The sequence below is a fragment of the Eulemur rufifrons genome, chromosome 8 (assembly GCF_041146395.1).
Source record: "Eulemur rufifrons isolate Redbay chromosome 8, OSU_ERuf_1, whole genome shotgun sequence".
NCBI lineage: Eukaryota > Metazoa > Chordata > Mammalia > Primates > Lemuridae > Eulemur > Eulemur rufifrons.
Window position 1 is genome coordinate 35,546,276 of NC_090990.1, and position 26,788 is coordinate 35,573,063.

General features: G+C 43.1%; 2 protein-coding genes across 7 annotated transcripts in view; both read right to left on the minus strand.

The window, feature by feature from the left end:
* BEND5 (BEN domain containing 5) overlaps positions 1-14,635 on the minus strand; it is a 48,287-nt gene extending 33,652 nt beyond the window's left edge. For 3 of the 4 annotated variants that reach the window (XM_069477904.1, XM_069477900.1, XM_069477902.1), the window contains exon 1: positions 14,351-14,635. Coding sequence is in view for 1 of the 4 variants with exons in the window: in XM_069477900.1 (XP_069334001.1) it covers positions 14,351-14,576 (226 nt within the window). In the remaining 3 variants the exon portion in view is untranslated. Of the gene's footprint in view, positions 1-13,722; positions 13,914-14,350 lie in introns of all 4 variants that reach the window. The other variant, XM_069477901.1, reaches the window with a different exon arrangement.
* Positions 1-26,788, minus strand: part of AGBL4 (AGBL carboxypeptidase 4) — a 1,250,690-nt gene that overhangs the window by 235,039 nt on the left and 988,863 nt on the right. The window lies entirely within an intron of this gene.

Here is a 26,788-nt window from a genome sequence, read left to right on the forward strand (position 1 = left end):
CAGTGCTTATGTGTGCTCACAACACACAGCAAAGTGCACTACAAACTGTAAAGTGCTATACACATAAGAAAGGATATTATTTTTCCTCATTTCTCATTCTTTAAGCTCAACCCCAGATCATCTAAAAGAGGTGTTTTTTTTTTTTTTTAATTTCTTTTTCTGCACGTATTTCAAACTGTACTTCCCAGATCTGTCTCTTGCTGGAGATGTCAAAAGTAAAAGTTCAAACAGGAGGGCTCCTGAGGTAGAATGTGAACCTGCTCTGGAACTGGCTCCTTGTGAAAAAATACTTTGTGCTCTGGGCTTGACCTGAGACTGTGGAAATTACATTTTCTTATATTCCTCAAAGGTTCCCACTGCTACATCCTAAATGCCTTTTCTAGCGTGTTGTCCAATGCTGGATACAGCATGTATCCAGGTAACTGGTTAAATCTAGTCTCCAAGGGCCTTTATGTGTGAGTGTGCGTGTGTGTGTGTGTGTGTGTGCACATGCATGTGTTAAACACGCTCTTATGCTTCTCCCAGGCCATGCTTCTCTCCTCACAACTCGTTAGTATAGCTGAGAAAGCCACTTATAAGCATGTAACTATTCCAGAATGTCCTCAAATGCTAAATCTTCCCAAATGGTCTCAGGAATAGAGCCCCAGCTGGCCAAAGGTAGGACTCCAGTATCAGAGAGACCTGAATATGAACTTCAGCTTTTCTATGACAGGGTGAGGAGAGGTGGGCAAAGGCCTGAGTCTCTCTGAGCTTAGGTCTCTCCTCCATAGCAGGAGTTGTAGGAGGTGCTGAGTTGTGGGAATGAGAGCAATGATTCACACCACTCACCAAACAGTGCCTGGTACACACTGGGCACTCAAGGAATGACATATTATAATTAATATTCTCAGTATGCTCTGAATCATTTTATTCCCTTAAGCATACGTGAATAAAGATTTAATTTAAAAAAACAAAGAAATGATTTAAGCAGAGTATAGAGTGTAAAGGAACTGCCCAGGAAAAAAAGATGTTTTTGTTAACAACCCCCTACTGATGAAAATGGCCTTTCCCATCGAGCAGAGGAGCCATCCTTGGGTTCTATTTTCACAAGAATAGGCTGTTCTTGTTCTTGTTGTGCCTATAAAATACATCCACTGGCTTAGGCACAAACAACAGCAAGGACTTTGGTTTTTCTAAAACAGCAACAGCTTCCCTCTTATACATCATTGACTCTTTCTAAGCCACAAAGCTGCCAGAATGCAAAACCTAAATAAAGTGCCTCTAATGAAATCATCTTGAAATGGGGTGTGTGTGTGTGTGTGCGCACACACACACACACACGTGAAAAAAAAAGAGGGGGGAAGAGAGAAAGAAAGAGAGAGAATAATAGGGTGGTATTAGGACTTCTGAATGTGTTAGAGCAAAGCTCCTAGGCTAGTCTTCAGTTTGACAAGTTCAAGGGCAAAGTTTTGAGAAACAGCCACCAAACTACACACAGCAAGCTATGCTTTGCCTCGCCGAGCTAAAACTCTGTAGCTCAGGATTATGTTGGTGTGGAGAGAAGTAATCATTCAGACACACAAAACTAGGTAATATTTGAATGGAAAATGATCCTCAGATCATGTCATTCAACCCTTTCAAACTGCAGATAAGAAAAATGAGGTTTTAAATGGTGAAGTCTTTGCATCTATCCATGTAACAATCAGGCCCAGGAATAAAAGAGGGGCAGGACAGACAGGATCCCGTCTGGAGAGCTCACTATTGTGCAAGGTCACAGAAATTAGAACATGAACATAGAAAAACCCAGACCACATAATCCAGGTCCAGAGCTTTTCCTCCTCTTGCTCCTCGGCTTAACATTTACTGAGAATTTACTCTGCAGGATCTAGGCTTTGCCCTAGGGACACAGATATGAATGAATACCCAGTTGAGAACACAAGATAAAAACCCACGAAAAGATAACCCAAGATCTCAAATGCTGAGTTTGAATAAGGGAGAAGTAACTGCTACAGGATTTCAGGAACAAGGGAGATCACTTCGGTCAGTATAACCTTGGAAGGCTTTTGAAAGAGGAGGTGGCATTTGAGCTGGACTCCTCATTTGCTGGGTGATCTTGAATATGTTGCTTTACTTCTCTAAGCCCATTTCCTCATCTGTGACTTGAAGTAAATAATTTCAAATCACATTGCTACAATGCTGTAAAGATGATCAATTCTCTATGTTAAGAACCTGGGCAGAGTGAATGGCATTTCAACAGTCGGTGCTTATAAAAGAATAGCCATTTAAGGGTGGCAAAAATCTACACCACACAAAAGGGGGAAAAATAGAAGCCAAAAGAGGAAGGTTGGGAAAATACTTAGACTGCAGTGGTTATAAAAGATGGTTCAGTTACAGGCAGGAGGGAGAGATGTGGAAGGAAAATAAGGTGGTTGGGATAGAGAATAAATGGCCTTGAATGCCAACTCGAGAAGAGCTGAGGTTGAGCCTGCAGGAGTGGAAAGAACTAGCCTTCAGAAAACCTGGAACCCAAGTCCAGTTCTGCCACTTCACAGGTGTGAGAAGTCAGCCAAGCTGCTTTCTCACTGGGTGTCATTTTTCTCTGCTTGTAGAAATGGGGATCAAATCAGCTCAGTAAATGTGCCTTGAAAATAAAAGAGTGCCATGCAGACAAACACACAGTGGATGACAAACCTCAGCAGGAATTGCCTGCCGGCTTGGGGCCTGGGGCAGGCTTGCTTCTTGAGGTGGAGACCTGCCCAGCTGCCTGCTTGGGATGAGTGACAGTCTCTACCTGGTGACAGGAGGCCCCACCCTCCACCAGCTATACCTAAGGCTCCATCCTCTTCCATCAAATTGAAATGCCTCTTTCCTTCCTTGTGTGATTGACAAAGTGTTCAGCCTCCACCCACCCATCTCCTCTTTCCTCCTCAAAGGTCCAGTTACACATTGTACCTCCCTTCTTTGTAGTCTATTATCTTACTATGTTGCAATTATCTGCTTAGAGGTCTACCTTCCCGAGTATGAGTAATCTCATGGCAGGTTCCATATCATAGAACTATCAAACAATAGGGAATCATCAAATAAAAAATGTTTAATGAAAGAATAAAAAGAGGCTATTCCAATAAGCATATGAAAAGATGCTCAACATCATCAGAGATGAGGGACATGGAAATCAAAACTACAATGAGATAACACTTTACATTCATTAGGATGGCTACATTTAAAAAAAAAAGGAAAATAAGAAGTGTCAGGAAGAATGTAGAGATATTAGAACCCTCATAAATTCCTGGTGGGAATGTAAAATGAGGCCACTACTGTGAAAAACAGTATGGCCGTTCCTTAGAGAGTTCAACACAGAATTACAATATGACCCAGCAATTCCACTCCTAAGTGTATACTCAAGAGAAATGAAAACGTGTCCACACAGAGATCTGTACACAAATGTTCGTAGCAGTGTTATTCACAGCAGCCAAAAGGTAGAAACAACCCAAATGTCCATCAACTTATGAATGGATAAACAAAATGTAGTATAGACATACAAGAAAATATTATTCAGTCAAAAAAAGAAAGGACATACTGACTCACATTACAACATAGATGAATCTTGAAGTTATGCTAAGTGAAGGAAAGAGGACATATATGATTCCATTTATACGAAATGTCCAACATAGGCAAGTCCATAGGGACACAAAGTAGATTAGTGATTTCCTGAGCAGGGGGAAGAGAGCACTAGGAAGTGACACTCAATGGGTAACAGGGATTTCTTTTTTGGGTGATGAAAATGTCCTGGAATTAAACGGTGGTGACGGTTGCAAAGCACTGTGAATACACTGAGAAACTCTGAGCTGCACACACTTTAAAATTGTTAAAATGGTAAATTTTATGTTATATGAAATATGCTTCAACTAAAAAAGTAGGTAGTTTCCCACCTATGGAATGCCTACTGCATAACAGATACCTTCACATGGATTACTACACCTCACATCATCGACCCTACAAGTAGGTACTATCAGCTGCATTTTTTTTGGCCATGAATGAGGCTCAAAGAAATAAAAGCCCCTCCCTAAAGTCACCTAGCTGGGAAGGTTCAGAGCCAGGATTTGATACAGGTCTGTCTGCCTTCTAAGCCCATGCTCTCATCCCCTCTAAACATATGACTGGAACATAGACGAGCCAGAGTAAGTGCTGAATGAATGAGTGAATGATGGCTATAGATAAGGATATCCAAATTCCCAGCCTGAAGCTCCAAGCAAAAGACCACTTTACTCTTGCTTTCCTGCCAGACCATTCTGTCCTGGGGAAGTCTTGAGAAAGCAATAACCATTACCAGACAAAACAGAAACAGGTTGTAGCCAGGCATCAGGGCTTGAATGAGCTCTTTCCAAAGTTAGGCTGAGCAGTCCAGGAAGCTCTGAAGTGACAGGAGCGAGTTCAATCATATGCCTCCTGACCTGAATCCTGGCCAGAGCCATCCTGAGGCTCCCCGGAGAGCTAGCCACCTCCTTGCTTCATCCTAATGCTTACCAGTGTCTGCCTTGGCCCATGCTCCCTTGATGAGGGCTCAGGAGGAGCTGAGGCCTCCGCTTATCCTTTTCTGCAGGCAGTGAGCATTTACTGAGCCCCTGTTTTGTGTTCAGCATATGCTAAGAGGTCCTTGTGATTTGGGCCCTTACCTAGTATGTGCCAAGAACCCCAACAGAAAGCAAGGTTTGACTTCCTGAGAGATAATGGCTCACACAGGGCAAACCTCTGGTCTCTAAGCTTTCAAAACCCTAACCCTGAGTTGAAGGTAGAGCCTCACATCCAGTGATGATTACTGAACACTCAGTGTTGTCATAACAAGTGGAAGAAATTGACTGTGAGAGGGAGGCCCAGTATCTAGTAAAAACTGCCCAGTCTTTTGAATCAGGTGGTCTTGATTTGGAATTCTGGCTTTGCTACATACTAACTGTGGGAGCTTGGGTAAGCTACTTAACTTGAGTCTCATTTCGTTATTTGTAAAGTGGGGATAATAAAGTGTTTTCCAAAGAGATAGTGCATGTACAGCACCAAGCACAGTGCCTTTTTTGTCACAGATGTGCAACAAATAGTGGCTGCTAGGCTACCCTTGTGGGTCATGTATTTGGCTTTTGTCCCAATGGCAAAGAGAACCACTAGAGGTATCTGACATAGATTGAGACATGATGAAAGAGAGGTTCTAGGAAGATTAATGTGGCAGTGGCAAGCAAGATGGAGGAGGCGTGAGGAGGAGATGGAACACAGGGTGACAAGAAGCTATAACTCTTGACTGGTCATATGAATGAAAGTGAATGGTGGTGTGGATCATCTAAGACAGCAAATACTTCATGTGGCATTTTAACGTGACTTTGGAATATGCTTCTGGCTTTGTATTCCAGGAATTCACAGAAGAAACTAGCAGTTGACTGGGGAGGATGAAGAAAGCCTTCTAGTCAGTCTGCCTTTGCAATAACTCCAAGCTTAAAGCCAAATAGTCAGTTTTAGTGCAAAAAAAAAAAATAATAATAAATGTGTAGCTTCCAAAGAGACAATCATCTCCAGTCCTAACTTTCTGACTCTTTTGTCTCTAGGACAAGGAAAACCACCAGAGATTTGGGCATCATCTTTCTCCTCCTTTTTAGCTGCTATGATGTCAGCTAATTGCATTCATCCATTCAACAAATACTGAATAATCACCTACTATGTGCTGGACCCTGTGCCAAATTCTTTACAAACATCACTATATTTAATCTCTACAATAATTCTATTGAATCAGAAACTAATGCTCAAAGAAGTGAGGTGGCTTTCCTAAGACACAAATAGCAGAGCCAGAATTTCAAATCAAGTTTTTTTTAATACTCATACCCTGTTTCTATCACCTAATTATCCTACTGGAACAAGAGAAAAATTACCAGGTTGCTGGAACTTTCTCAACGGAAATAAAAGGCACATATAAAATGATGACTGCGTCAATAAAACTTCCAAAGTGCCTGCCTTTCTCTTAAGACCTTGTCTACACCCTAGGAGAATGCTATGATGAATTCCCAAATTGAACTAAACACTATATAAATATGATTTGATGCCAAACTCCTGAACTACAAAGCGTATCAAGGCTACCAAGCTCTGAATAATCCCCCAATAGGGTCTCTATTCAAAGCTGTAAAGAACTTCTTATAAAAACATAATAATAGCTGCTCTTCAAAAATATAGCAGAACTTGGTATTTGTTATTAATCTGACAGGGACAAACATTCCATAAAACTTACTACTAGTAAAATAAAATGGAAGCATGGTAATAAGCAAATGGTGTTTTTGAACAAACAGAGAAGTAGATAGGAAACCCAATGCAAGTCTCTCTTCGAAAGTGAAGAGACCCCTGAAAAATGTATAGTACAGTTAAAATGGAAGAAACACTGTCTTGACTCCCATTTCATATATAATCAGGCTAGATAATTGAAATAATCCAATGTCGGAGAGCTTAATTTGGTGTGGGTTTCTTAGCTAGGATGAAATTCTGAAAGGCTAAACAGAAAATGTTTTACAAAATTTTGTCTTATAAATATCTATATGTAAGTTTAAAGTTTTTCACTGACACAAAAATCCTGTAAAGTTTACGCTTGCATTAAAAACAGATATGCCACAGAAAAGATAAGCACATTGCATTTTCTGGTCTATAGTGTTTGTTTGCACAAAATCCAAGGCAGACAAAATTCTCAAGTTTCAAGGATTATACCCAGCCAAGACAACAAAAAATAAAAGTGCCCTGCTGTGGTGTAGCAGAAAGAAATCAGGAGATACTTGACTGAGGCCTGGCTCTCTCACTAACTTGCTGGGTGACTAGTCCTCTTTCTTGCTTTTATTTTCTGTAAAACATGGGGACTAGACTAGAAAACCTCAACAGGTCCTTCTGGCAGTGTGACTGCTTGCCAGCCACAGGGACTCGTAGGTATCTTTCTTATCTGTGCAGTCCAGAATAAGAGTAGATGAGCTATAACATTCCTCCAGCTGGCATGTCTGAAGAAATACCCTACTGAGGACATGCAAAACGGGAGACAGGGAATTGCTGGCCAGGTTTCAGTAGGTGTCCTTGCTCTCACTCCCACCACCGCACTGGTCCGGCACAGGACTAGGGCACAGACAAGACTAAGAATCTCATTCTGTTGGATCATTTGTCCAGCTGCCTTCACGTGCTTCACCAGGACTATTGCCATAGTGATAAATGACCCCCGCATAGGGTCACAGAGGGACAAAACATGGGAGAAAATGGTAAGGCTTTCATGCTTAGGTCAAGCCTCAGGAGGAGTTAAAACATACAGTTAAAATTTAGACTTGTATGCTCCTTACGTGTGTTTGTTCCTCTAAATTACTCCTTTCCTTGAAGGGCAATACCCACAACTAAGCAAGCTGTTCTTCTCTCACTGACTGTTAGCCCACTACAGTTCCTAACAGCTGTCTACATTTAATGAGAACCTACTATATGCCAGACACTTTTCCAAATCACCTTGCTAAATAACACAATGGACAAGTGGGTGATTACTATGTCTATGTTACAGTCGAGCACCTGGAATTTAGGGAAGTAAAGTAATCTCCCCAGGGTCACATAGCTTCCAAGCAGCAGAGTCACAATTCGAATGTAGACTATCTGACTTCAAAGCTCATCCTCTTTCAACTCTCCAACATTTCCTCCGCAGTGCTTAAGAAAGTGACCCAGAAGTCATCTAACCAAACTCTTCCGTAGTGCAAGATTCCATTCTAAAATATCCCTGACCTGCTCTCCACCTCTGGTGACGGGGAGCTAGTTCAGCACCATACGGAACCCCCTTCCATAATTTGTCTGTTCTCTTTGCTATTATTATATTCCCTCTCACCAATCTCTATGAATTCCACTTTCTGGTCCTAACTCTGCTTTCGGGGTCCCCCAAAACAAGTCTGATCTTTGCTCCATGGTGCAAAACTCAGAAAATGAAAAATACCAAAATATCATCCCACGCAAATCTTTCTTCCTGCTTATATATTTAGCTGTCCTATCCTATGTCTTACCAGTGAGCACAGAGGAAAAGGTAGTTGCTGTGTAGTTAAAAGAAACAAAAATAAGACTAGATCTGGGATCCAAAGACCTCCCTCCTCATTTGGTTTCCAGGACATCCATCTCTCTTGGTTATCCCGTGAGTCTTGGTCCATCTCTGGCTGCTCCTTCCCAATCACCATTTTTGGGTTCTTCTCATTCAACTGTGCCCTTAGAAGCTGATGTTCTGAAGAGTTCTGACTTGCATGCTTCTCTCACTCTGCATCCTTCCCCACTGTGGCATCAACCATCCCACAGCTCATGACTTCCAAATTGGGATCTTCACCCTGGAGTGCTCTTCCGAACCTCAGACCAGAAGAGCCCACTTGCTCTTCCGGCATATCCACCCAGAGGTTCCATGGGTCCCTAAGATTCAACAGGTCTCAAACTAAACTCATCATCTCCCCTTCCAACCAGCTGCTCTTCTAGTGTCCTCCTCAAGAGAGGGAGGCAATCAGTCAGTTACCAAGTCCCATGGATTCTCCTTCCTTAATGCATCTCAGATCCATCATGACATCACAGCCTTAGTTTAGGTCTCAGAATTTTGGACTCACACTTCTCCACAAGCCCAGTCTATGTAGGAAGACTTAGCCCACTGCCTGGAGCTTACAGCACTCATTAAATAATTGCTTAAACAGCTCTCTTCTCCTGGGTAAAATAAAAAGCTTCATCTCACAAGGATGTAGAGTATGTGCACGGAACCTGGAACCTGGTAGATAATAAATATTTGGTAGGCAAAAATGATACCTATTCCTCCTCCTCCATTTCCCTCCAGTATAAGGCTGACCACCTAGTATATAAGGCTGACCACCTAGTATAATTCAATACTTGCAGAGCTTAAATCAACTAAAGAAAACCTCTTTGGGTTATGTGTGTTTCTGTGGTAAGAAGAGTACACACATCTTCTGTCTCTAAGGAGCTTATCAGACAAAGCAGATAGTAGGCATACTAAAAAGAGAGTTGGTTTCAGAGTCAAAGACCTCAATTTGAATTTCACTTTTCTGGTGTGTTTTTAAAAATAAAAACTAGTGTGCTCTTGAATAACCAAACGCCACACAAAAAAGCAACTTGCCTGGGACAATGTTTTCATTCAGCTTGTGAACCAGAACTCTGAAGCACTCTGTAGCACATACTATTTAGTTGTAACAAATATGTGATTCTTGAACACTGAGAAGTCACATCAGACTGAACCTTCAATGGTTAACATTCCAGTAGAATCTGCAACAGATGATAGCAGGCAAGTTCCAATCTTTGCTCCAATGTATATGAGCAAAACATGTCAAAACCTAAATTAAAAGTTTTCACTCACTTTAAAAAAAAAAAATCTTTTTGTTGGCAGTTTCCCACTGATGACATGTAACAATCTTTGCATATGAAATTGACTAGTCCCCTGCTTCACTGCTAACTTTGTAGAAGTTCCAAAGCTTTTCTGGAGCAAGTGATCTATTTGGACTGACAACGCCAAGCTGGGACCTGAGCCCTGAATGAGCTAAAATTACCAAAGCAAGAAGAACGTGGCTTTGGAAGCTATTTCCCCAACTGTGGGGTTTCTTCTAGTCAAGGAAGTGATAAAGAATGTTGACTTTTTCCAAATGAACAAAACTGAATGAAACCTTAAAATCCCACTGTAGGTTTCTGTTTTGAAAAACAAGTTGTTGCTATAGATGTTCCTATCCCACCTATGTACCTCTCCCCAAGCATACAAAATGTACCTGTCTTCCTAAAGTTCCTGACTTCAACATGGGCTGGCCGGCGTGAACCACGCGCTGGGCACCGTGGATACAGAGACAAGGAAGGCTGGCCCCTGTCGTGGAAGAGTTCGCTATCTGGCAGGAAGAGAGGCCCATTCACCACTAACCAAAATGAGACAGAAAATGCTAAGACCCATAAGCAAGGAACAAGCCAAGTGAAAAGAGAGTTCTGAGGCAGGAGAGAGTCTCACTTGGGGACATAGGGAAGAATAGGGAATGCCCCTGAGGCAGGGTGCTCCCAAAGTACTTTGTCCACTCCTGCATCACAGCCCTCAGTGTGCTAGACTGCAAACATCAGGCATATGTCTGCCTTCCCCACCAGAAGGTGAGCTTCTTGTGGGCAGAGGCCCCGTGTCAGACAAGGATTAATCCACCCTGGCTAACTCGAAGGAGTGCAAGAGGGTGTGTTCACAGAATAGTAAGAAACCCCCCAGGTCTCAGAGAAGGGGGAAGAGGCTGTGAGGCTGGAGAAGTAAGGTGGGGCTGGGCTGGGGCCAATCTGAGGAGGGCTATGAATGTCAGGCGAAGAAACTGAAGCTTTATTCAATAGGCAATGGGGAGTCACAGAGGGTTCTAAAGAAAGCAGTCGGTTGACTAAGATTGTGTTTTAGAAGATTATTCTGCAAGCAATTTGGAAAGTACATCAGAGACAGGGTGGTCAATTAGAAGGCTGCTGCACTGCTTTAGATGAGTAAGAGCTGATGCAAGCCTGAATGCAGGCAGCGATAGTAGAGCTGGAAAGGAAAACCTTAAAAAGATAAACTTCAAAGCCCTCCTAGAATTGGTCCCTTCTCTGTGCTCCCCCAGTGCCTGGCTTCTTCTTCTATTTAGCTCTTACATTGAGGCCCCCAAATTCCACACTCCCTGAGGATGGTACCCATTTCTTCTTCACCACTCTGCCTCCCACAGAAACCCTACATAGCAGGGCCAGAAAAGTTGAACCCTGCCTCCCCTGGGTCATGCTGTCATTTCAGTCACAGTACCTGACATGTGTTCGTGCACTGGTGTCTTTGCTTATTACAGCACTGGGCCTGGCATAAGGAAGCAGGAAGGAGACACCTGACAACACAGGAATTTATCAAACCCAAACAGCAGCAACAGAACACAGGTACCTGGATGGAGCAACTTAGAATTTTAGGACTCTGAGCCTAGAGAAACAGTGTGGGCCCCCTAAAGAACACAAAATTCAATATAGGAGCCCCAGTAGCAGGCTGGATGGCAGTTAGATAATGATGAGCTCTCCAAATGAGTAGTTCTCACTTTCACAACCTGCTTGGCCAATAAATGAGAGTAGGGAGCGACCACAGTTCAAAGTTGAATCAAGCCTTGAGTTATGTGGACCCTCCATGAGAGACAGGAGCTCCTTTGGGAAGATTTCCTCAAGAAAACGACAACTGAAGGGCTGGGCAAGGAGGGTGACAGGTGTGTGCACTCTGCAGGAGGGAGCCTGGTAATGGAGGAAGAGGAAGAGCACGATGGGCTTAAAAACTCAGAAACTAAAATTGTCCTCTGTCTTGAAAACTTTCCTTGAGCTGTAAGCTTCATGGACAGTTTTTCCATTTCCTTTCACTCCTTCCAAGCCACGCTGTGTGGCTGATGGGAACACCAGCTACTCTACAAAGGAGACTGCCAAGTGGGGTCCTGGCACTGAAAACCTGTGCTCCAATTCTGGCTTTGCCATTTATTAGCTGTGTAGCTGCAGGCAAGTCTCTGAGCCTCAGTGCCCTCATCTATAAAATGGAAATACTAACCATAGCAATCTTTAGCACAGGGTCACTGAGAGGACTAATAATGTACAGGCAGGTAGCAAGACTGCCAGTAAACGTGGGGTTTTGTTCTTCCTTGAACTGGAATTGTAATTTGGCAAGAAGGGGACTAGGTGCTAGGGTCTGACATACTGAAACCATGGTGTAAGCCACCATGGGCAGTAAAATGGAAAGTCCCACAGCAGTTGGCTTTGACATTTCCTGGATATGAGAACAGGTACACTTCAAAACAGCTCTGGGTTGGCCTGGGCAAATACTCAGTAAAGTAACACATTTCTCACCGAATGCCATAAAGTGGTGCTGAAACTACCCCTGAAATGCTATTGGTGCCAGAGAGGGATTAATCAATTAATGGCTAATCCACAAACATAAAGCCACCTCTGTCCCCCTCTTGAGGGGTCATCGCCTCACACTTGGTGCCACAGCACAGTGGTATTTACATACAGGAGATGCCAGATGAGTTCTTTAAGACAAAGTCACTATAAGCAATTCTCAGAGACACCAAGTTGAAGTCAAGATGGGGTTTCCAGACACAGGAGAGTTCTTCCAGGATAAATGAATTCCCAAACTCCCCCTGGCCCTTCCAATCAGGTCTGCAGCCAGGGCAGCTACTCCAATTTAAAAATTAACCAGATAATTGAAATTAAAAATGTAGCCTTGCCAACCTCAAGTTGTTGTCCTTCTTTTCCTTTTTCCTCCCAAGAAAAACATTGAAGAGAGGTGAAGGGAAGTGCTTTTCAACTCATTCAAACTGACACTTCTCTGAAATGACTCTGCCAATCTCCAGATGTTGCCTAGGTTTTTAATTTATTATTTACTTTGTTTTAATAACCCCAGAGATTTATCAACATTCTAACTTAAAGGATGAATACTGTACAGGTTCAAAATTCACGGTTCTCAGACCAATAGCTACATATGTCTTACATATGGCAACTTGTGTAGAGTTTAAAATCAGAGTTGGTGGAAGCTGCCATAAGCCTAAGTGGCCTCTCTGCAGTGCCTGAAGAGTCAAGCTCAGGGTGTGTGTTTGCTGAATGGATGAATGTATGAATGAACAATCTCTAAGCGAGGAAAATAGCCATTACACGCTAAGACACATACCACTGACTCTCTCTGATGTACATCTCCTCCACTATCTTAGGATCCTTCCAGATCTAGGAGTATGATACATCATCAGGAAGGATGCTTTCTTCTAGCAAAAGGGAAGCTAAGGTTACAACCTAGTCATAATATCCTATCCTCTTGGGGAATAAATTCCTAATCCCTTCCCCAGGTAATTAAAAGCAAACAAACTAAATAAAACCTAATCAGCTACAAAGGGTTCCCTTTTCTAAAACTTACTTCCCCTCACTCAGTTTTTCTGGCCCCAGGTGTCTGGTGGTGGGTGGGCCTACACCCCTGTGCCCAAGGCTTACCAGGGAGGTGGTAAAGATACAGCCCTCAAAAAGGGCCCCAGCGCTGCTGGTCAGTTTCCAGTTTCTCCACTCTCAGCTCCTGCAAACCTACTTTCCAGGGGCAACATGAGGTAGTTGAAAGGAACCAGAGTCATGAGGCTGAGCTCTAATCTACTGCTAACTTGCCATGGGACTCTGGGCAAGTCACTGTGGGTTGAAAGACTGCTTGGTTCATCTTTTAGGCTCAATGTGAGGAAGTAAAAGAACTTGAAAAAAATAGGAAAGGTCCCCAAACTACAAAATACTAACAGTGTCTTCATTCAGTTCCTAACCCTTGGTGTTCTCTTCCAGGTGGAGGGCAGGGTGACTTACTGTTTCTGCCCACTCTAAGGCACATTCTCCTTACCAGCAGCAGATAAAAGGCTGCTCCCCTAAACAGAAGTGATATTTTCCTCTTCCCTGCATGTCTGAACCCAAGCCTCCTGGAACTAGCAGGGAAAGAGAGCTGTCTTCTCTTTACAAAGGAAAAGGTGCTTCAGCATGGAAGAAAGAACTGAAGTATAGGAGGATGAAAGGCTGGTTTCTTGTCCTATCACCAACCGAAGAACCTCACTAACCTCAACTGTCAAATGAAGAAAAGAGATGGGAGGTCCCATCCTATCCTGACCTAGAAACCCTTTCTTGCCCCCAGCTCTCACTCAGGGAGCCTTCTGGGAAATTCAGAAAGGGGTGTGGAGGCTGAGAGATGCCTTAGGGTCTCTACCTCCTTACCTCTGCCACCTGGCCAGGGAGGGGCAGGAGAGAGTGGTGCCCAGTACACTGAGGTTCAAGGCCTCCTCATGCTGTCCAATGATGGCCCAGATGGGACAAGGCTGTCATAGCTTCCCTCTGTGAGGAGGGACTCCCACCTAGAAGATCTGACAATATCCGCCTTGGTTGTCACTCCAGGGAGGTACTAATACCTCAAGAAAGACAGCTTGACAAACTTAAGGAGACAGAAAGGGGCAGAAAGGGAAGGAACGGGAAGAGAGAGAAGAAGGTGAGAGAGAGAGAAATGACAGTACAAACGGGCGGGGAGAGAAAGGGAAAGTGAAGGTGGAGGGAGAACACAAAGAATCAGAAAGAGGACAGACACTGATGAAGAGATGAAGACAGACTGACAGCGCGGGAGTGTTGGGAAAGCGGGGAAGACAAAGGAGACCATCTGGTCTTTTTAACTGGTCTGGCCTCTTAGAGACACCCCTTCCCCAAATGAAAAGCCCAGGGAACCGGAGGAGGAGGCAGGAGCAAGCAGTGGCTTCCCGCTACCCCCGGCCCCCTCAGCTCCGGCGCCCGGCCCCTCCCGGGTCCCGGCTCCCGCCGCCCCGGTCCCACTGTCCCTCCCCGCCCGCTCGCTCACCTGCCAGCGCCAGGATCTGGGCCTTGTGGAGCAACAGCGCGCCCCAATCGCGAGGGGCGCGCGGGGGGCTCTCCGGCCCGGCGCCCAGCTCCTCCGGGCCCCGGTACACCGCGTACACCTTCTGGTTGTCAAAATCCAGCCGAGAGCGGGGGCTGAAGTCGCGCACGCACGACACCGGCAGCGCGTAGCAGACGTTGTCCTCCAGGAACCGCACAAAGGCGTACATGGTGGGCGCCGGGGGCGGGCCCCGGTCGGCCGGTCAGCTCGCGGGGCGGGCGCGGAGGTGGGGAGCCGGCGCGGGGCGCGAGCGGAGCTGCGGTGCCGGGGGGGCGGGGGCGGCTCCCCGGGACCCTGGCTCCCCCCACTGTTATTGTTCCTGAAAGCACCGCTCTGCCAATCGGCTGCTCTCGCCTGGGCGCGGAATAGGGAGGGAGGGGGAAAGGGGGACGAGGGGTGGATGAGGGGGGTTTGGAAGCGCACCGCCACTCGCAAAGTCAGACCCGAGCAATCACAGCCGGAGCGCGATTCGAGTTGGGAGGAGAAAGAGCTGAGAGATTCAATTGCAATAATAATAACAATAGCATTGCAGAACAAATGCAGGTACTAAAAGTCGAGATGCTGCGGGCGGGATTATTTTGCTTCGACAATCACGCTGCTAAACAAATTGCATTGCAACAAAACTGCTTTGCAAAGGAGAGAAGAGTGAGTGGGAGAGTGAATGCCCGGTGAGGATGGGGGTAGGGACAGTCTTGTTTGGATCCCAAAGTGTAAACTTGCACTTGCAAGTGAGCAGAAGTTTGAAGTGTTATAAATTTAGCCGCCCCCCACCCCTACCCCTGCTTTTTTTTTTTTTCTTTTCCGGAAACTGCCTGCTCCCGCTGTGGGGAGGGTCAGTCAGCCAGAAACATTCTCCCAGAGCTGCCAAACCAGTTTTGACCAGAACTGAGGCTTATGTGGGATTTCCAGTTGGGCCAGCTGGAGGGGTTGTCAAAAGCTGCTCTCATATGAGGGAGCAGTTGGCTCCTTCTTCCCTACAGTCTTGCTTCATTGGGGTACCCTCTCCACAGCATGCCCGCCACTGGACTGGGACAAGTTGGCATGAAGCAGGGAGTGAAGGGGTACCCTGGGGAAGGCAGGTCCAGGACCAGGCACTTCTGGAGCACTTTGAGGAGTTCAGGAATGGTACTCCATGGAATAGCAGTCTTTGCTCTGTCTGTAGGTGGAAGAAAACCTGCAGGGGCTTGAGTCCCCCCAGAGGAGCTGTAAGAACCAGCCAAAGAACGTTGACTGAGCTCTGCACTCATAGGAACCCTATCCCACAGCAGAGGGTGTCAGCACCCTCACAGGATGTCTTTGAGAGGGTGGACTTTGTATCAAATACAGCTACTTATATTCCCTTTGTCTAGCCCAGACCTGGCACTTGGCAGGGGCTCAATGAATTTTGGGTGAAGAATAATACTAAATAAAAATCCACATTCACTCATCCATCCATCCATCCATCCAGTCATTCATTCTTTTATTCAAGCAACCAATATCCATTGGATACATACTACATGCCAGATTCTGGGTTAGGCACTGGCAGTAAGTAGAGAGATGAAAAGACAAACACCTGGATTCCTGGGCCTTGCAATGTTAGTGCATCAGAACCTGAGTCTCAGTTTTGGATTCCAGTGCCGAGATTAGGTTACTGTGTCAATTATATGCCTTCCCCTTCCTCCCAGTGTTTACAATCTCATCTGGGAATTCCAAAAAAGTACAAGCAAGCAACAACATTACAATGAGAAAAGTGTTCTCATAGAGGAATGCTTAATGGAGGTGGTGGACTCAATTAAATGTTATTTTTAAAATTCATTTTAATGAACTCTACCCATAAGAAAAAACAAAATAAGTGCACCAAAGTGTTAACAGTGATTCTCTTACTTTCTTAATAGTAGAGGTGATTTTGTATTTTCCTTGTATTCATTCATATTTTCCACAAAGTATTAATTTATAATCAGAAAACATTAAACATAAAATCAAAGCAGTCTGCTCGCATTTCATATCAGCTACACCAATGATGAAGCAGAAAAGCCCAAATTCCCAAATTATTTCACTGATTTAGGGAGTACATTATGCAGGTAAACCCCATCAACACATAGCTCTCAGATCCGAATGTCCATATCAGATCAAGTTCCTTAAACCAACCCACTAGTCTGCGTGTGGTGCCAGCCACAAATGACCGCGAGCTGTCCTGATGCAGGTATTGGTCCTTTCTTGCCCCACATGCTCGTAGAAAAAAGAGAAGCCAATGAGTTGTTCCAGCAGATTTACCTTCATGATTATGATTTCTTTGGACTGATCTTAAGTTTTTATTTTAAGAATACATTCCTATGGTGGTCAAGGGGAAGTAATGTGTATCAAGACTTTTGATAATTCACAAGATGGATCATGCAGAGTTGGCCGTGTTTAATGAAAGTCCATGAAGCTCCAGGTTACATTTGCAAAATAATTCCAAGTGGCACAATGGCCAGCCTCCTCTTTGCATCTAAAGGGGTGGGGACCCAAAAATATATTACCAATCTAATTTCTTACCACCTTCCTCAACACAATGTATGCCAGCTACCTAAACCATTTGAAATTTCCCCAAACAGCACATTTTAGCAGGTCCCAAGCCTTTGTGCATGCTCTGCCCTCATCCTGGGAAGTTCTTCCTACCTGAGTGCATGGTAACCTCAATTTTTACTAAAAACCAGCTCACATGTCATCTTCTTTGTGAAGCCTTCCCCAAACACTCACTCCTCACTCACACAGGCCATCTCTACTGCCGTATTTTGTCCCAGCCCTTTTATTTCCCTTCGCTAGGATAAGAGCTCTTTGAGGGGAAACAAAAGCTGAGTAACTTCAGCATCCCGGGTACCTAGCACAGGGCTGGAGAGTAAATGTTTATAGGACAAATGTATTAAAGAGACACAGAGAGAGTATGAATAACAAACCTCAAAGGTTTTTGAAAGCTGGTTCCTCATTTTCAGAGTTGGAGCTGAATCCCAACCCTGTCTTTCCCATTCCCAGTGACCAAAGGGCAGAACACTGATTCTACTCCTTGTAAAACAGACACATTCACGAACATATTAAATATTACTGCACCCTCAGGTTCAAACAAATTCCCTACCCAAGTCAGTGTAAGTCATTCTCATAAGGGGGCAGTTCCATTTCCCAAGAACCCAGGAAGAAGAAAAGAACAGACAATAGACATGGATGATGACAGAGTAAACATAGACTCAGATGCATTTTGCACTGTAGGTCCACAGAATGGATTCTGGAGTAGGAATGACAGGCACAAGATGCTCAAATAGATACCTCTGGACAGCAATAGAAAGACATCAGTTTCTGCTTCCTGTGTGATTCACACGTTCAGTCTACTGACAAAGCTTCATGGAGAACTTACTATGTGCTATACTGTGCTTCCGCCACCCGGGTAAAAACTGAGTCAAAGTACCTCATCCTCGACCTGGAAGCCATAGCCCTGGGCTTTACACATACCAGAAATGCAAGATGTTGATGATTCATTGATTGGCAAGAGAAGATAGTTCAAAAATACAGATTTCAGACTTAAACAGGCAATTAAAAATGCCAAGTTCCACCAAATCCTTGCTGAATCCCCTCTTCAACATTCCTGTCAAATGGTTATCTAAACACTTTTTATACAGTTCTAATGTCAGGAAGTTTACTGCCACCCCTTAACTTTTAGACACCACTATTAGAAAGGTCTTTCTTACTTTTGCTGAGGTAAAATCTTTCACCTTGTAGCTAGCTGCCTTACTAGATACACCAAGACTCTCATACTTCCCTTCAGATATGGGAAACCTTGGGATTCTGTCTCCCCAGGATCTTGTTTGTCTTCTGCCCAGACATCTTCACTTCCTTCACTTTATCTCTCCTCATAAAACCTGATTTCAGGGATGATAATTGTGATATCTACTTTTCCTCCAAAGCTTACTATAAATCGTGCTTGCCAGGCACTGTGTATATATGATCTCAATCAATTTCACACTGAATCTTTTTCTTTTTTTTTTTTTAGACAGAGTCTCGCTTTGTTGCCCAGGCTAGAGTGAGTGCCGTGGCGTCAGTCTAGCTCACAGCAACCTCAAACTCCTGGGCTCAAGCGATCCTACTGCCTCAGCCTCCCGAGTAGCTGAGACTACAGGCATGTGCCACCATGCCCGGCTAATTTTTTGTATATATATATTTTAGTTGTCCATATATTTTCTTTCTATTTTTAGTAGAGACGGGGTCTCGCTCTTGCTCAGGCTGGTCTCGAACTCCTGACCTCGAGCGATCCACCTGCCTCGGCCTCCCAGAGTGCTAGGATTACAGGCGTGAGCCACCGCGCCCGGCCCTCACACTGAATCTTTGAAGTGGGTATTATTAACACCATGAAAGTGGGTATTATTAACACCATGATAGAGCTGAGAAAATTGAGACTTATGGCAAAGCAGTTTGGCTCTGGGGAACCCTGGAAGGCTTGTGGTCATATTTGCATTTTAGACAGTTTGCTCTAGAAGCAGTGTGGAGAAGGACAGGAGGGGTCACAAATCTGGGAGAAGGAGGCCTGTGATGAGGCTGACTGTCCTGTCTCACCCCTCCCCTGACTCTCTTTTTCTGTGGGCCAAATGTACTCCCTCTCATCCAAGTCATTTTAATGGAGCAGAAAATGTACACATCTGGGGCAGCTTTGCAACTGTGTCTCCATTGCACTCTGCTGTTGAGTTTTGCAGAGCCTTGGGTTAATGTCAAGCGCCTTTGGTTTAGCCAGCTGAAGCATGTTCAGTGGCAGCAGTGGGACTTATGTTTCATATTACTGCATGGAATTCTCAATGTGCTTTGCAAAACTATTTTAAGGAGACCTGGGTTCTGTGAATTTTTAAAGCAATTGGAGCGTGTCTTTTCAAACTCTCTGCTAATGATTGACCACATTTTTTCATGATTTTGCTTTTTTTTTTCCCCTGTGATGTTTGATTTTACTTTTCAAGTCTCTGCTTTTTACATTTTTTAAAAGACTTTTTTTAAAGAGTAGTTTTAGGCTCACAGCAAAATTAAGTGGAAGGTACAGAGATTTCCTGTACACCTCCTACCTCCCCACACATACATAGCCTTATTATTACCAACATCTCCCACTAGAGTGGTACATTTGTTACAATTGATGAACCTACATTGACACATCATAATCATCCAGAGTCCACAGTTTACATTTGAGTTCACCCCTGATGTTATACATTCTATGAGTTTGGACAAATGTATAATGAATGACCTGTATCCACCATTACAGTATCATACAGACTATTTTCAAATCCTAAAAATCCTCTGTGCTCTGCCTATTCAACCCTCTCCACCAGCCCGAACCCCTGGCAACCACTGATCTCTTTACTGTCTCCATAGTTTTGCCTTTTCCAGAATGTGGTATAGTTGGAAACATATGTTATGTAGCTTTTTAAGGTTCCTCCATGTCATTTCATGGCTTTTTAAACTTTTTTATTTTTCTATTTTGCCCAGAAAAGTAACTTGCTGTGCTGTGAGCTCAGGGCCATTGTCTTCTCAGGTTAATTTAAGGAAAGAATGTTGATACCTGGCCAGGAGGATGTGGAGCGCTGGAAGGCTGTGGTGGGCATTACCCTGAGCTGGGTACTGGTACCCCAAAGCAGGGGCATCCATGTATACTTCTGATCATAAAGTCTGGTTGAGTCCACCTGTGGGGTTTTGGGCAGGGAAAGAGAGCAGCAGTGGAGAGGGGGAAGGAAGGAGTTGCATGTCAAGCACAGGCTCAAAGGCCAATGAACATTACCTGGATAACTTATCCAGGTAAGACTTAGAGGGAATACAAAGGTGTTATGTAAGTTACAGCTTGGAGGGACAAAGGAATATGGGATTGGAATCAGACCAGAGGTTAAATCCTGACTTTATCACATCTTTGCTGTGACTTTGGGCAAACAGTTTACTTCCCTGAGCCACAGTTTTCTCACTTGTGAGAGTTTTGCGAGCATCAAGGCAGTAGTTTTCCACCCTCTCTGTGTATCAGGATCACCTGGGGAACTTAAAAAATATCCCGCTCCCAGGTCCTATCCCCTGAGATCCTGATTCAAGTGGTCTGGGATGGGGCCTGGGCATGGATTTTTTTTTTTATTTTTAATTTCAAGATTGTTCTAACATCTGACAAAGTTGAGCACCTCTGAGTTAGAAGATTTTAAGGTAACATGCCAGGCACATAGAAAATTCTCAAAAAATTGTAGATAGTATTGTTTTCAGGGAAAATATACAGAGCTCCAAAATGTCTGTATGACCTTGGGCAAGTTACTTAACCTCTCTGAGTTACAATTTCTTCATCTGAAAAATGACATGCCAATGTAAAAAGAAAATAGTATATTATGGTCCTAGGCCCTGGATCTAAATCCTGGTCTAATAAGGAAGGCCTATTTTTACTAAGTGTGCGGCCTTAAGTAAGTTTCTTAATCTCTCCAAGCATCACTTTCTTCATGATAATATTAATACCACTTCATAGGGTAGTTATGAGGATTAAATGAAAAAATCCATGTAAAGTGCTCAGCAGAGTACCTGACACATGGTGAGTCCTCAATAAATGATAGTTGCTGTTATTGTTACTGTCATAATTATTACTATAGTTTTTGTTATGAGAGCTCTTATTGCCATTCCAACAGAGTAAGGTGCCTAGTAAATTTTTATTAAAATTTTTAATCAAATTAAATACAATAACTTGAACAATGATGATAATCCAAAAAGTACCCCAGAATGCGTCCATCCAAATGCCATGCCCTTTAATGAAGAGCCTGTGATCACAGGGCACAGCCACCAAAGAAGCTCTCTGATTTCAAATGTTCAAGAGCCTCTGAGGCTTCTACAAAACCTGCAAATACTCCTGAAATATTGTGTTTGGAACCATTCATTCTTTCATTCTTTCTTTCTTTCAAACTGACTTTGTTGAGTATTTTCTTACAGAAGAAATAAAAACTTCTAAGCATTATATAAAATGTAAAATGTAGAAGTGTTTATAGCAATCTGAAGCCTTGTGAATGTGCATCTTGGCTTGAAGTTCAGAACAAGCAGACCACACTCAAGTTCAACCAATCATTTCTCAGCTATGTTATGAGCTCATGTGGGTCACACATGGGAATTGTTGGTCACACAGATGGTCTGAATCCTGGCATTTTACTCTAGTAGTACAATATATACTTTGCATAAGCAACATCAAGCAAATGAATTGCCAGTGGTTAAAGACAAAAAGAAGTTTATGAATAGAAGAGATTGTCAAAAGGGAACAACATTTGAGTCAGGTTTGGAAAAGAAACAAAAAGATTGGCCTGCCTTTGAAAAATACAACTTGCCTCTTGAAATTATAAATTTCAAGAATTATGAATTTAAATTAGGGGTTGATTAGTTTGTGAAGCTGTCTCTGGTACCTCTTATTAAATTAACTCATTCTGTGATTTTTCAGGTGAAATGTCACTTCTTCAGGAAAGTCTTTCCTGACTTGTTCCTCTCATCCCCCTCTACAGACTAGCTCCAGTCCCTGTACATACTTTCATGGCTTCTTATAGTTTTATTCATGGAGTTTATCATAGGATGTAATTATATATTTATTCTATTTTTATCTATCTCTGCCATTAGATCAAAGCTCCACTAGAAAAGGGACCCTATCTGTTTTCTTCACTTGTATCCTAGCACCTAGCCTGGCATATGAGAGACCCTACACAAACACTTGTTGAATGAGTGTATATCTCAAACACAGACCCTAGAGAAGAGAAAAGCCCCTAGAGGTAAGGAGAGAGAGGTGTACCAAGGGCCGTATTCTTTCCCTCTGAGTCTCACATTCCTCTAGTGAGTGTCTCAGTGTTTCTGTGCCTCCATGGCTGGCTTCCACAACCTGACTCAAACACCAATAAAAGCCCCTTTCCTAGTTTTCTCTTAGCACTACGAGATAGGCTAACACTTTCAAAATGTTTTTCTCTAAATATGAAGGGATAACAAAATGGAAATAATTATAGAACAATGCACATAGAATAAAAGTAGTCAAGTTGACAATCACACATAGTTGACATACACTAATACCAATAATGGCAGTAGTATCAGGAACCTCACTGACACAGCCCATGGGCCTTCCAGCAAACAAGATGGTGATTCTGCCCCATTCCACAAGGCTAGAGTTCTTTCTTACCCTGCTGTTGGCTGGAAGTCATTGATTCTAAGTCCCTACTCAGTGAAGGTAATCCCTGCCTCAGTCCAGTCTTCTGATGATTCCAATATTTTGCGGGGAGATGATTGGGCCACCTTCCTTCAAATGCCACATGTTAGTTCTCTGGTTACCATCTCTGCTTATCCCAAGCACTTCATGGTTCGAAATGCCTGTCCATCACAGGTCCTCAGAGGGCCAGAGTGTACCCTACATTGTCATTCAATTGTAGGCTTTTTTTTTTTTTTTAACTCTAGGCTACCATTTTGAGTCAAAGGCACAAGAGGGGACATTCATTCAGAGGGTAAGTCATCTCAAAAGTACAAAGCAAACTGTGAACTCTGATTTTCTTAAGAATGTCTCTTAACCACACCATAAATTCAATACAAAATCAGAGGAAAGGAATGAAACAGAACTAACGATTATTGATTCTGTGATAGAAATTTTACTGACTGCTTTACGTAGTAGTTCTTTTAATTTTTTCAAAACACCCCATAAAATCAGTATGACTATTATCTTCATTTTTTTCATAAGGAAATTAAGCTTGGAGAGGTGATAGAAGTTGTGTACAGTGGAGAAGATTTGAACCTGGATTTCTTTGATCTAAAGCCTGTGTTGTGATGGCTATTTTGATATAGGCCTTGCCTCAGAGTTTCCCAAGGCAATGAGAAGCTGAATTGACTGTGGGATTTAATCCCTGCTCCTCTTCTCCTAGAAGCTGGAATCCCTACCTAGAAATCTGACAGCTAGACTTCGTGGGAAATTCCAGTATCATTCCAAGCATTCATAGATTGAGTAGCTAATAATTCTAATATGAAGAACATGAATATATTGAGCAAAACTGAATATTTGACTGCATTATTGGGAGCTTCTTAAATCATGGTCTCTGTATGCCAGAGATTGAATGTTTCAAACTTTCTGAGGTTACCAACTGCTTAAGTAGATTTCTGCTGTCTTAGATCCTCTGTTGATGGCCAGAGAGTTGGAACCTGTTGGTAATCACCTGTTACTGCAGGGTTGAGGGTGGAAACTACTTTGAGCCAAAAAAGAGAGGGTCAGATAAAGTATCAACCTCCCCCCATACCCGACAAAAAATTTTTATTGCCCATTATTGATCAGAGGAATAAGAATAGGAATAATAGTAGCAAACCTTTATGGAATTCTTGCCTTGTTCCAGGCTTTCCATACATTTCTCATTTAATTTTCAAAACATTCCTGGGCTGTAGGTACTATTATGAGCTTCATTTTAAAGTTGAGGAAATAAGGCATAGGGATGTTAGATAACTTGCCCAAGGTCACACAAGAGTGAATAGTAGAGCCAGGATTCAAATCCAAACTATTTGACTCTAGAACCCCAACCATGGACTTCTACCCCAATTCTGGCTCCCACTAAGTCAGACTCTTGCCTCCTTGACAGGATTTGTCCCTTCTGGCCTTGATGGGGAGATGATGGAGCAGCCATCCTCAAAGGATTATATGCTGGTTCTCCAGGGATGTCCAGACCACCTGGATTGGTCCAGATGAGACTCTGGCAGGCACTATCATCCACGTATCCCAACAAACACCCTGGAATTCATTAATATTTTCATCCTATGTTGTGATGGGTAAGAGTGTACTAGATCCAATCCATAGTATAAAGAAGGCTTTATTTTATTTACTAATACCAATTTATTTATTTAGTAGCGCAAACAGATACCTACTAATGCCAACCAAAGTAAAAAAAAAAAAAAAATCCTTAACCTCTAAGTTTTTATATTATGATGGAAAAATGACTCTCATGTACAACAAAAACATTTTCTTTTGATATTTCTCTTTTAATGTTGGTGGTAGATGTATAGGGGTGCAGAATATTAAAACCCTACCTACTCTTTTTTATTATCAAGCACACATCTATTATCATGGAAAAGAAATGGCAAGAGTAGAGGAAAAAGAGATAATCGGTTAAGGGTGAGGCTTTTTCTAATACATAGGATGGACAGGAGAAAGACACACATGGTTATGTGGGACTCTGGTGAAGCAGCCAGGGAGAAGTTTATCTCATTTGGTAGGCAGAGTAAGTAACTGAAAAGGACCCTGCCTCCTACCATGCTAACATGTCCTGCTACATTGCTGGGTCACTGAATGGTCTCTGATCACTGAGCTCTGCTTCTGGCTCTGGGAGCCATTCTGGAGAAGTAGCATGGCATGGAAGAGGTATAGGGCAATATGAATAGAGAAAAGTGCACAGGCTTTGAACTCAGATTTGGGTTCAATTACTGCTCCATCACCAAGGTACTATGAGACCTTAGGAACATTTCTGACTCTCAGGCTTTTCAACTGCCAAATATGTCCTTATAAGGCTGTCATGATGTCTAACTGAGGCAGTGCATGGAAAGTGCCTGGCAGGCACAGTGCCTCGCACACAGTAGGTTCCAAAAACTATCAGTTGCCCTTTTCATTCTTATCTTCTGAAAGAATCTGTATTACTCTTTCATTTCAGTTCACTGGGTACTAACAATGGTGAATTCTCTGAGAGCCAGCCCATTTTGGGTGAAATATCATTTTCCCTCTCCCTGAAGGCTGAGCAGTATTACTGCAGATATGCTACCCACCTTCCCTTCCTGGCCAACGAGGACAGTCTGCCTTGTTTAAGAAATCTGGGATCTTACTAAGATCTGTATTTTTATAAATTTTAGGATGTAAGCTGAGTTTGGGGTTTTATTGCCTGCTTTTAAAATCATGTTCAGATTTTGTATATTTAAAACATTCCTTTGGAATTGTGAAACAAAGTGTTCTCAATCATAAAAAATGATGAATTTTGTTATGCCTTTCTGTTTCCATTTCTGAGTTCTCTTCTTTTCTCCTTGCATGAATTTTTCTGTGATGCCCTGCCTTATGTCCTAACTCATCTGGGACACTAACTGTGAAGATTTGGGGAAGATGCTCAACTCCTCTAAGACGGTCTTATTCATCCATTCATTCATTCACTTACTATTGAACTCTGTTGAGGACTTATTATATGCTTAATACTTGATATACAGTAGAGAACAAGACAGACTGAGTTTCCTTATCTATAAAATGGGAAAATATAACTTGTATTTAGGATTATTGAGAGGAATAAATGAGATAATATATGTAAAAGAGAAGAGGAGGCAAAGAAGAGGACAAAATTTATTGAGCCCCTCACTCTGCTCCCAGTAATGCTAGGTGCTTGACATGCAATCCTAATAATTACCTTGGGAAGTGATTGCTGTTATCCCTGTTTTATAGATGCATCAACTGAGGTTCAGAGGCAAAGTGAGGGCCCAAGTCACGCACTGTATTCAAACCTGGCGTGAAGTCTATGCAGTACCCACTCTGGTACATTGCCCCAGTGGTCCCTGGCATACTGCTCATCATTCAGTAGGCATGTTAATTCCCATCACCAACCCCACGAAGAATCTGGGAGGCTGTACTCCTCTGGCTGCTAACTGATATACCTGGTAGCACCAAATGGGGTTTGAATAGAAGATCCAGATCCTGTGGGAACAGGATGCAAAGAAGGCTCATGAAAGAAAAGGGAGGAAGACATACACATTAAGCTAAATAACCAGGTCACCAAGGGAAAAACTTAGAAGTCCTCCGGCAGCCAGACTCACCAGCTCAGGAGACAGTTAGGACATGGACTCTTGGCAAGAAGAACATTCTCTTCCCCAAGCCAACCCATCTCTGCTGCTGTGACCTTTAAAGATGAAATATTCAAAACTCTCTATCCTTCTGACTCTTACCACTCCCCAGGTGGAGGCAGACCTCAACTGCATAAACAATAAGGTGTATTTTTCCACTTGAGATGCTCAATGTCTACCCAAGAAACAAAGAGTCTGCCAGAAAATGTTCACTTAAGGCCTGCACATTTTCAAGAAGCTGAAAACAGAAAAGGAAGTGAAATCACTGTGCTTATGTTTGGCAAAGGGGCTGCAAAATTGCCCCCAAGCAAAACAATCTGGACCTATGCACCCTTTTCTCTTCCATCTCTCTGTTTGTATAGGTCACAGCAAGAGCACATAGCAGATTTACCAACACAAGAGCCAGACAAGGACTGTCCATGTGTTTTTAACTTTATGAGCAAATCCTTCTCTTTGGTATCAAAGAAAGGACGGGTCATGCCAGAGAGTGCTTATTGCCACTGAGAAAACTTGTGAGGATTACCAGAATGAACAAGACAGATACAGAAGAAGCAAAGCAGAGCTTTGCATGCAAAA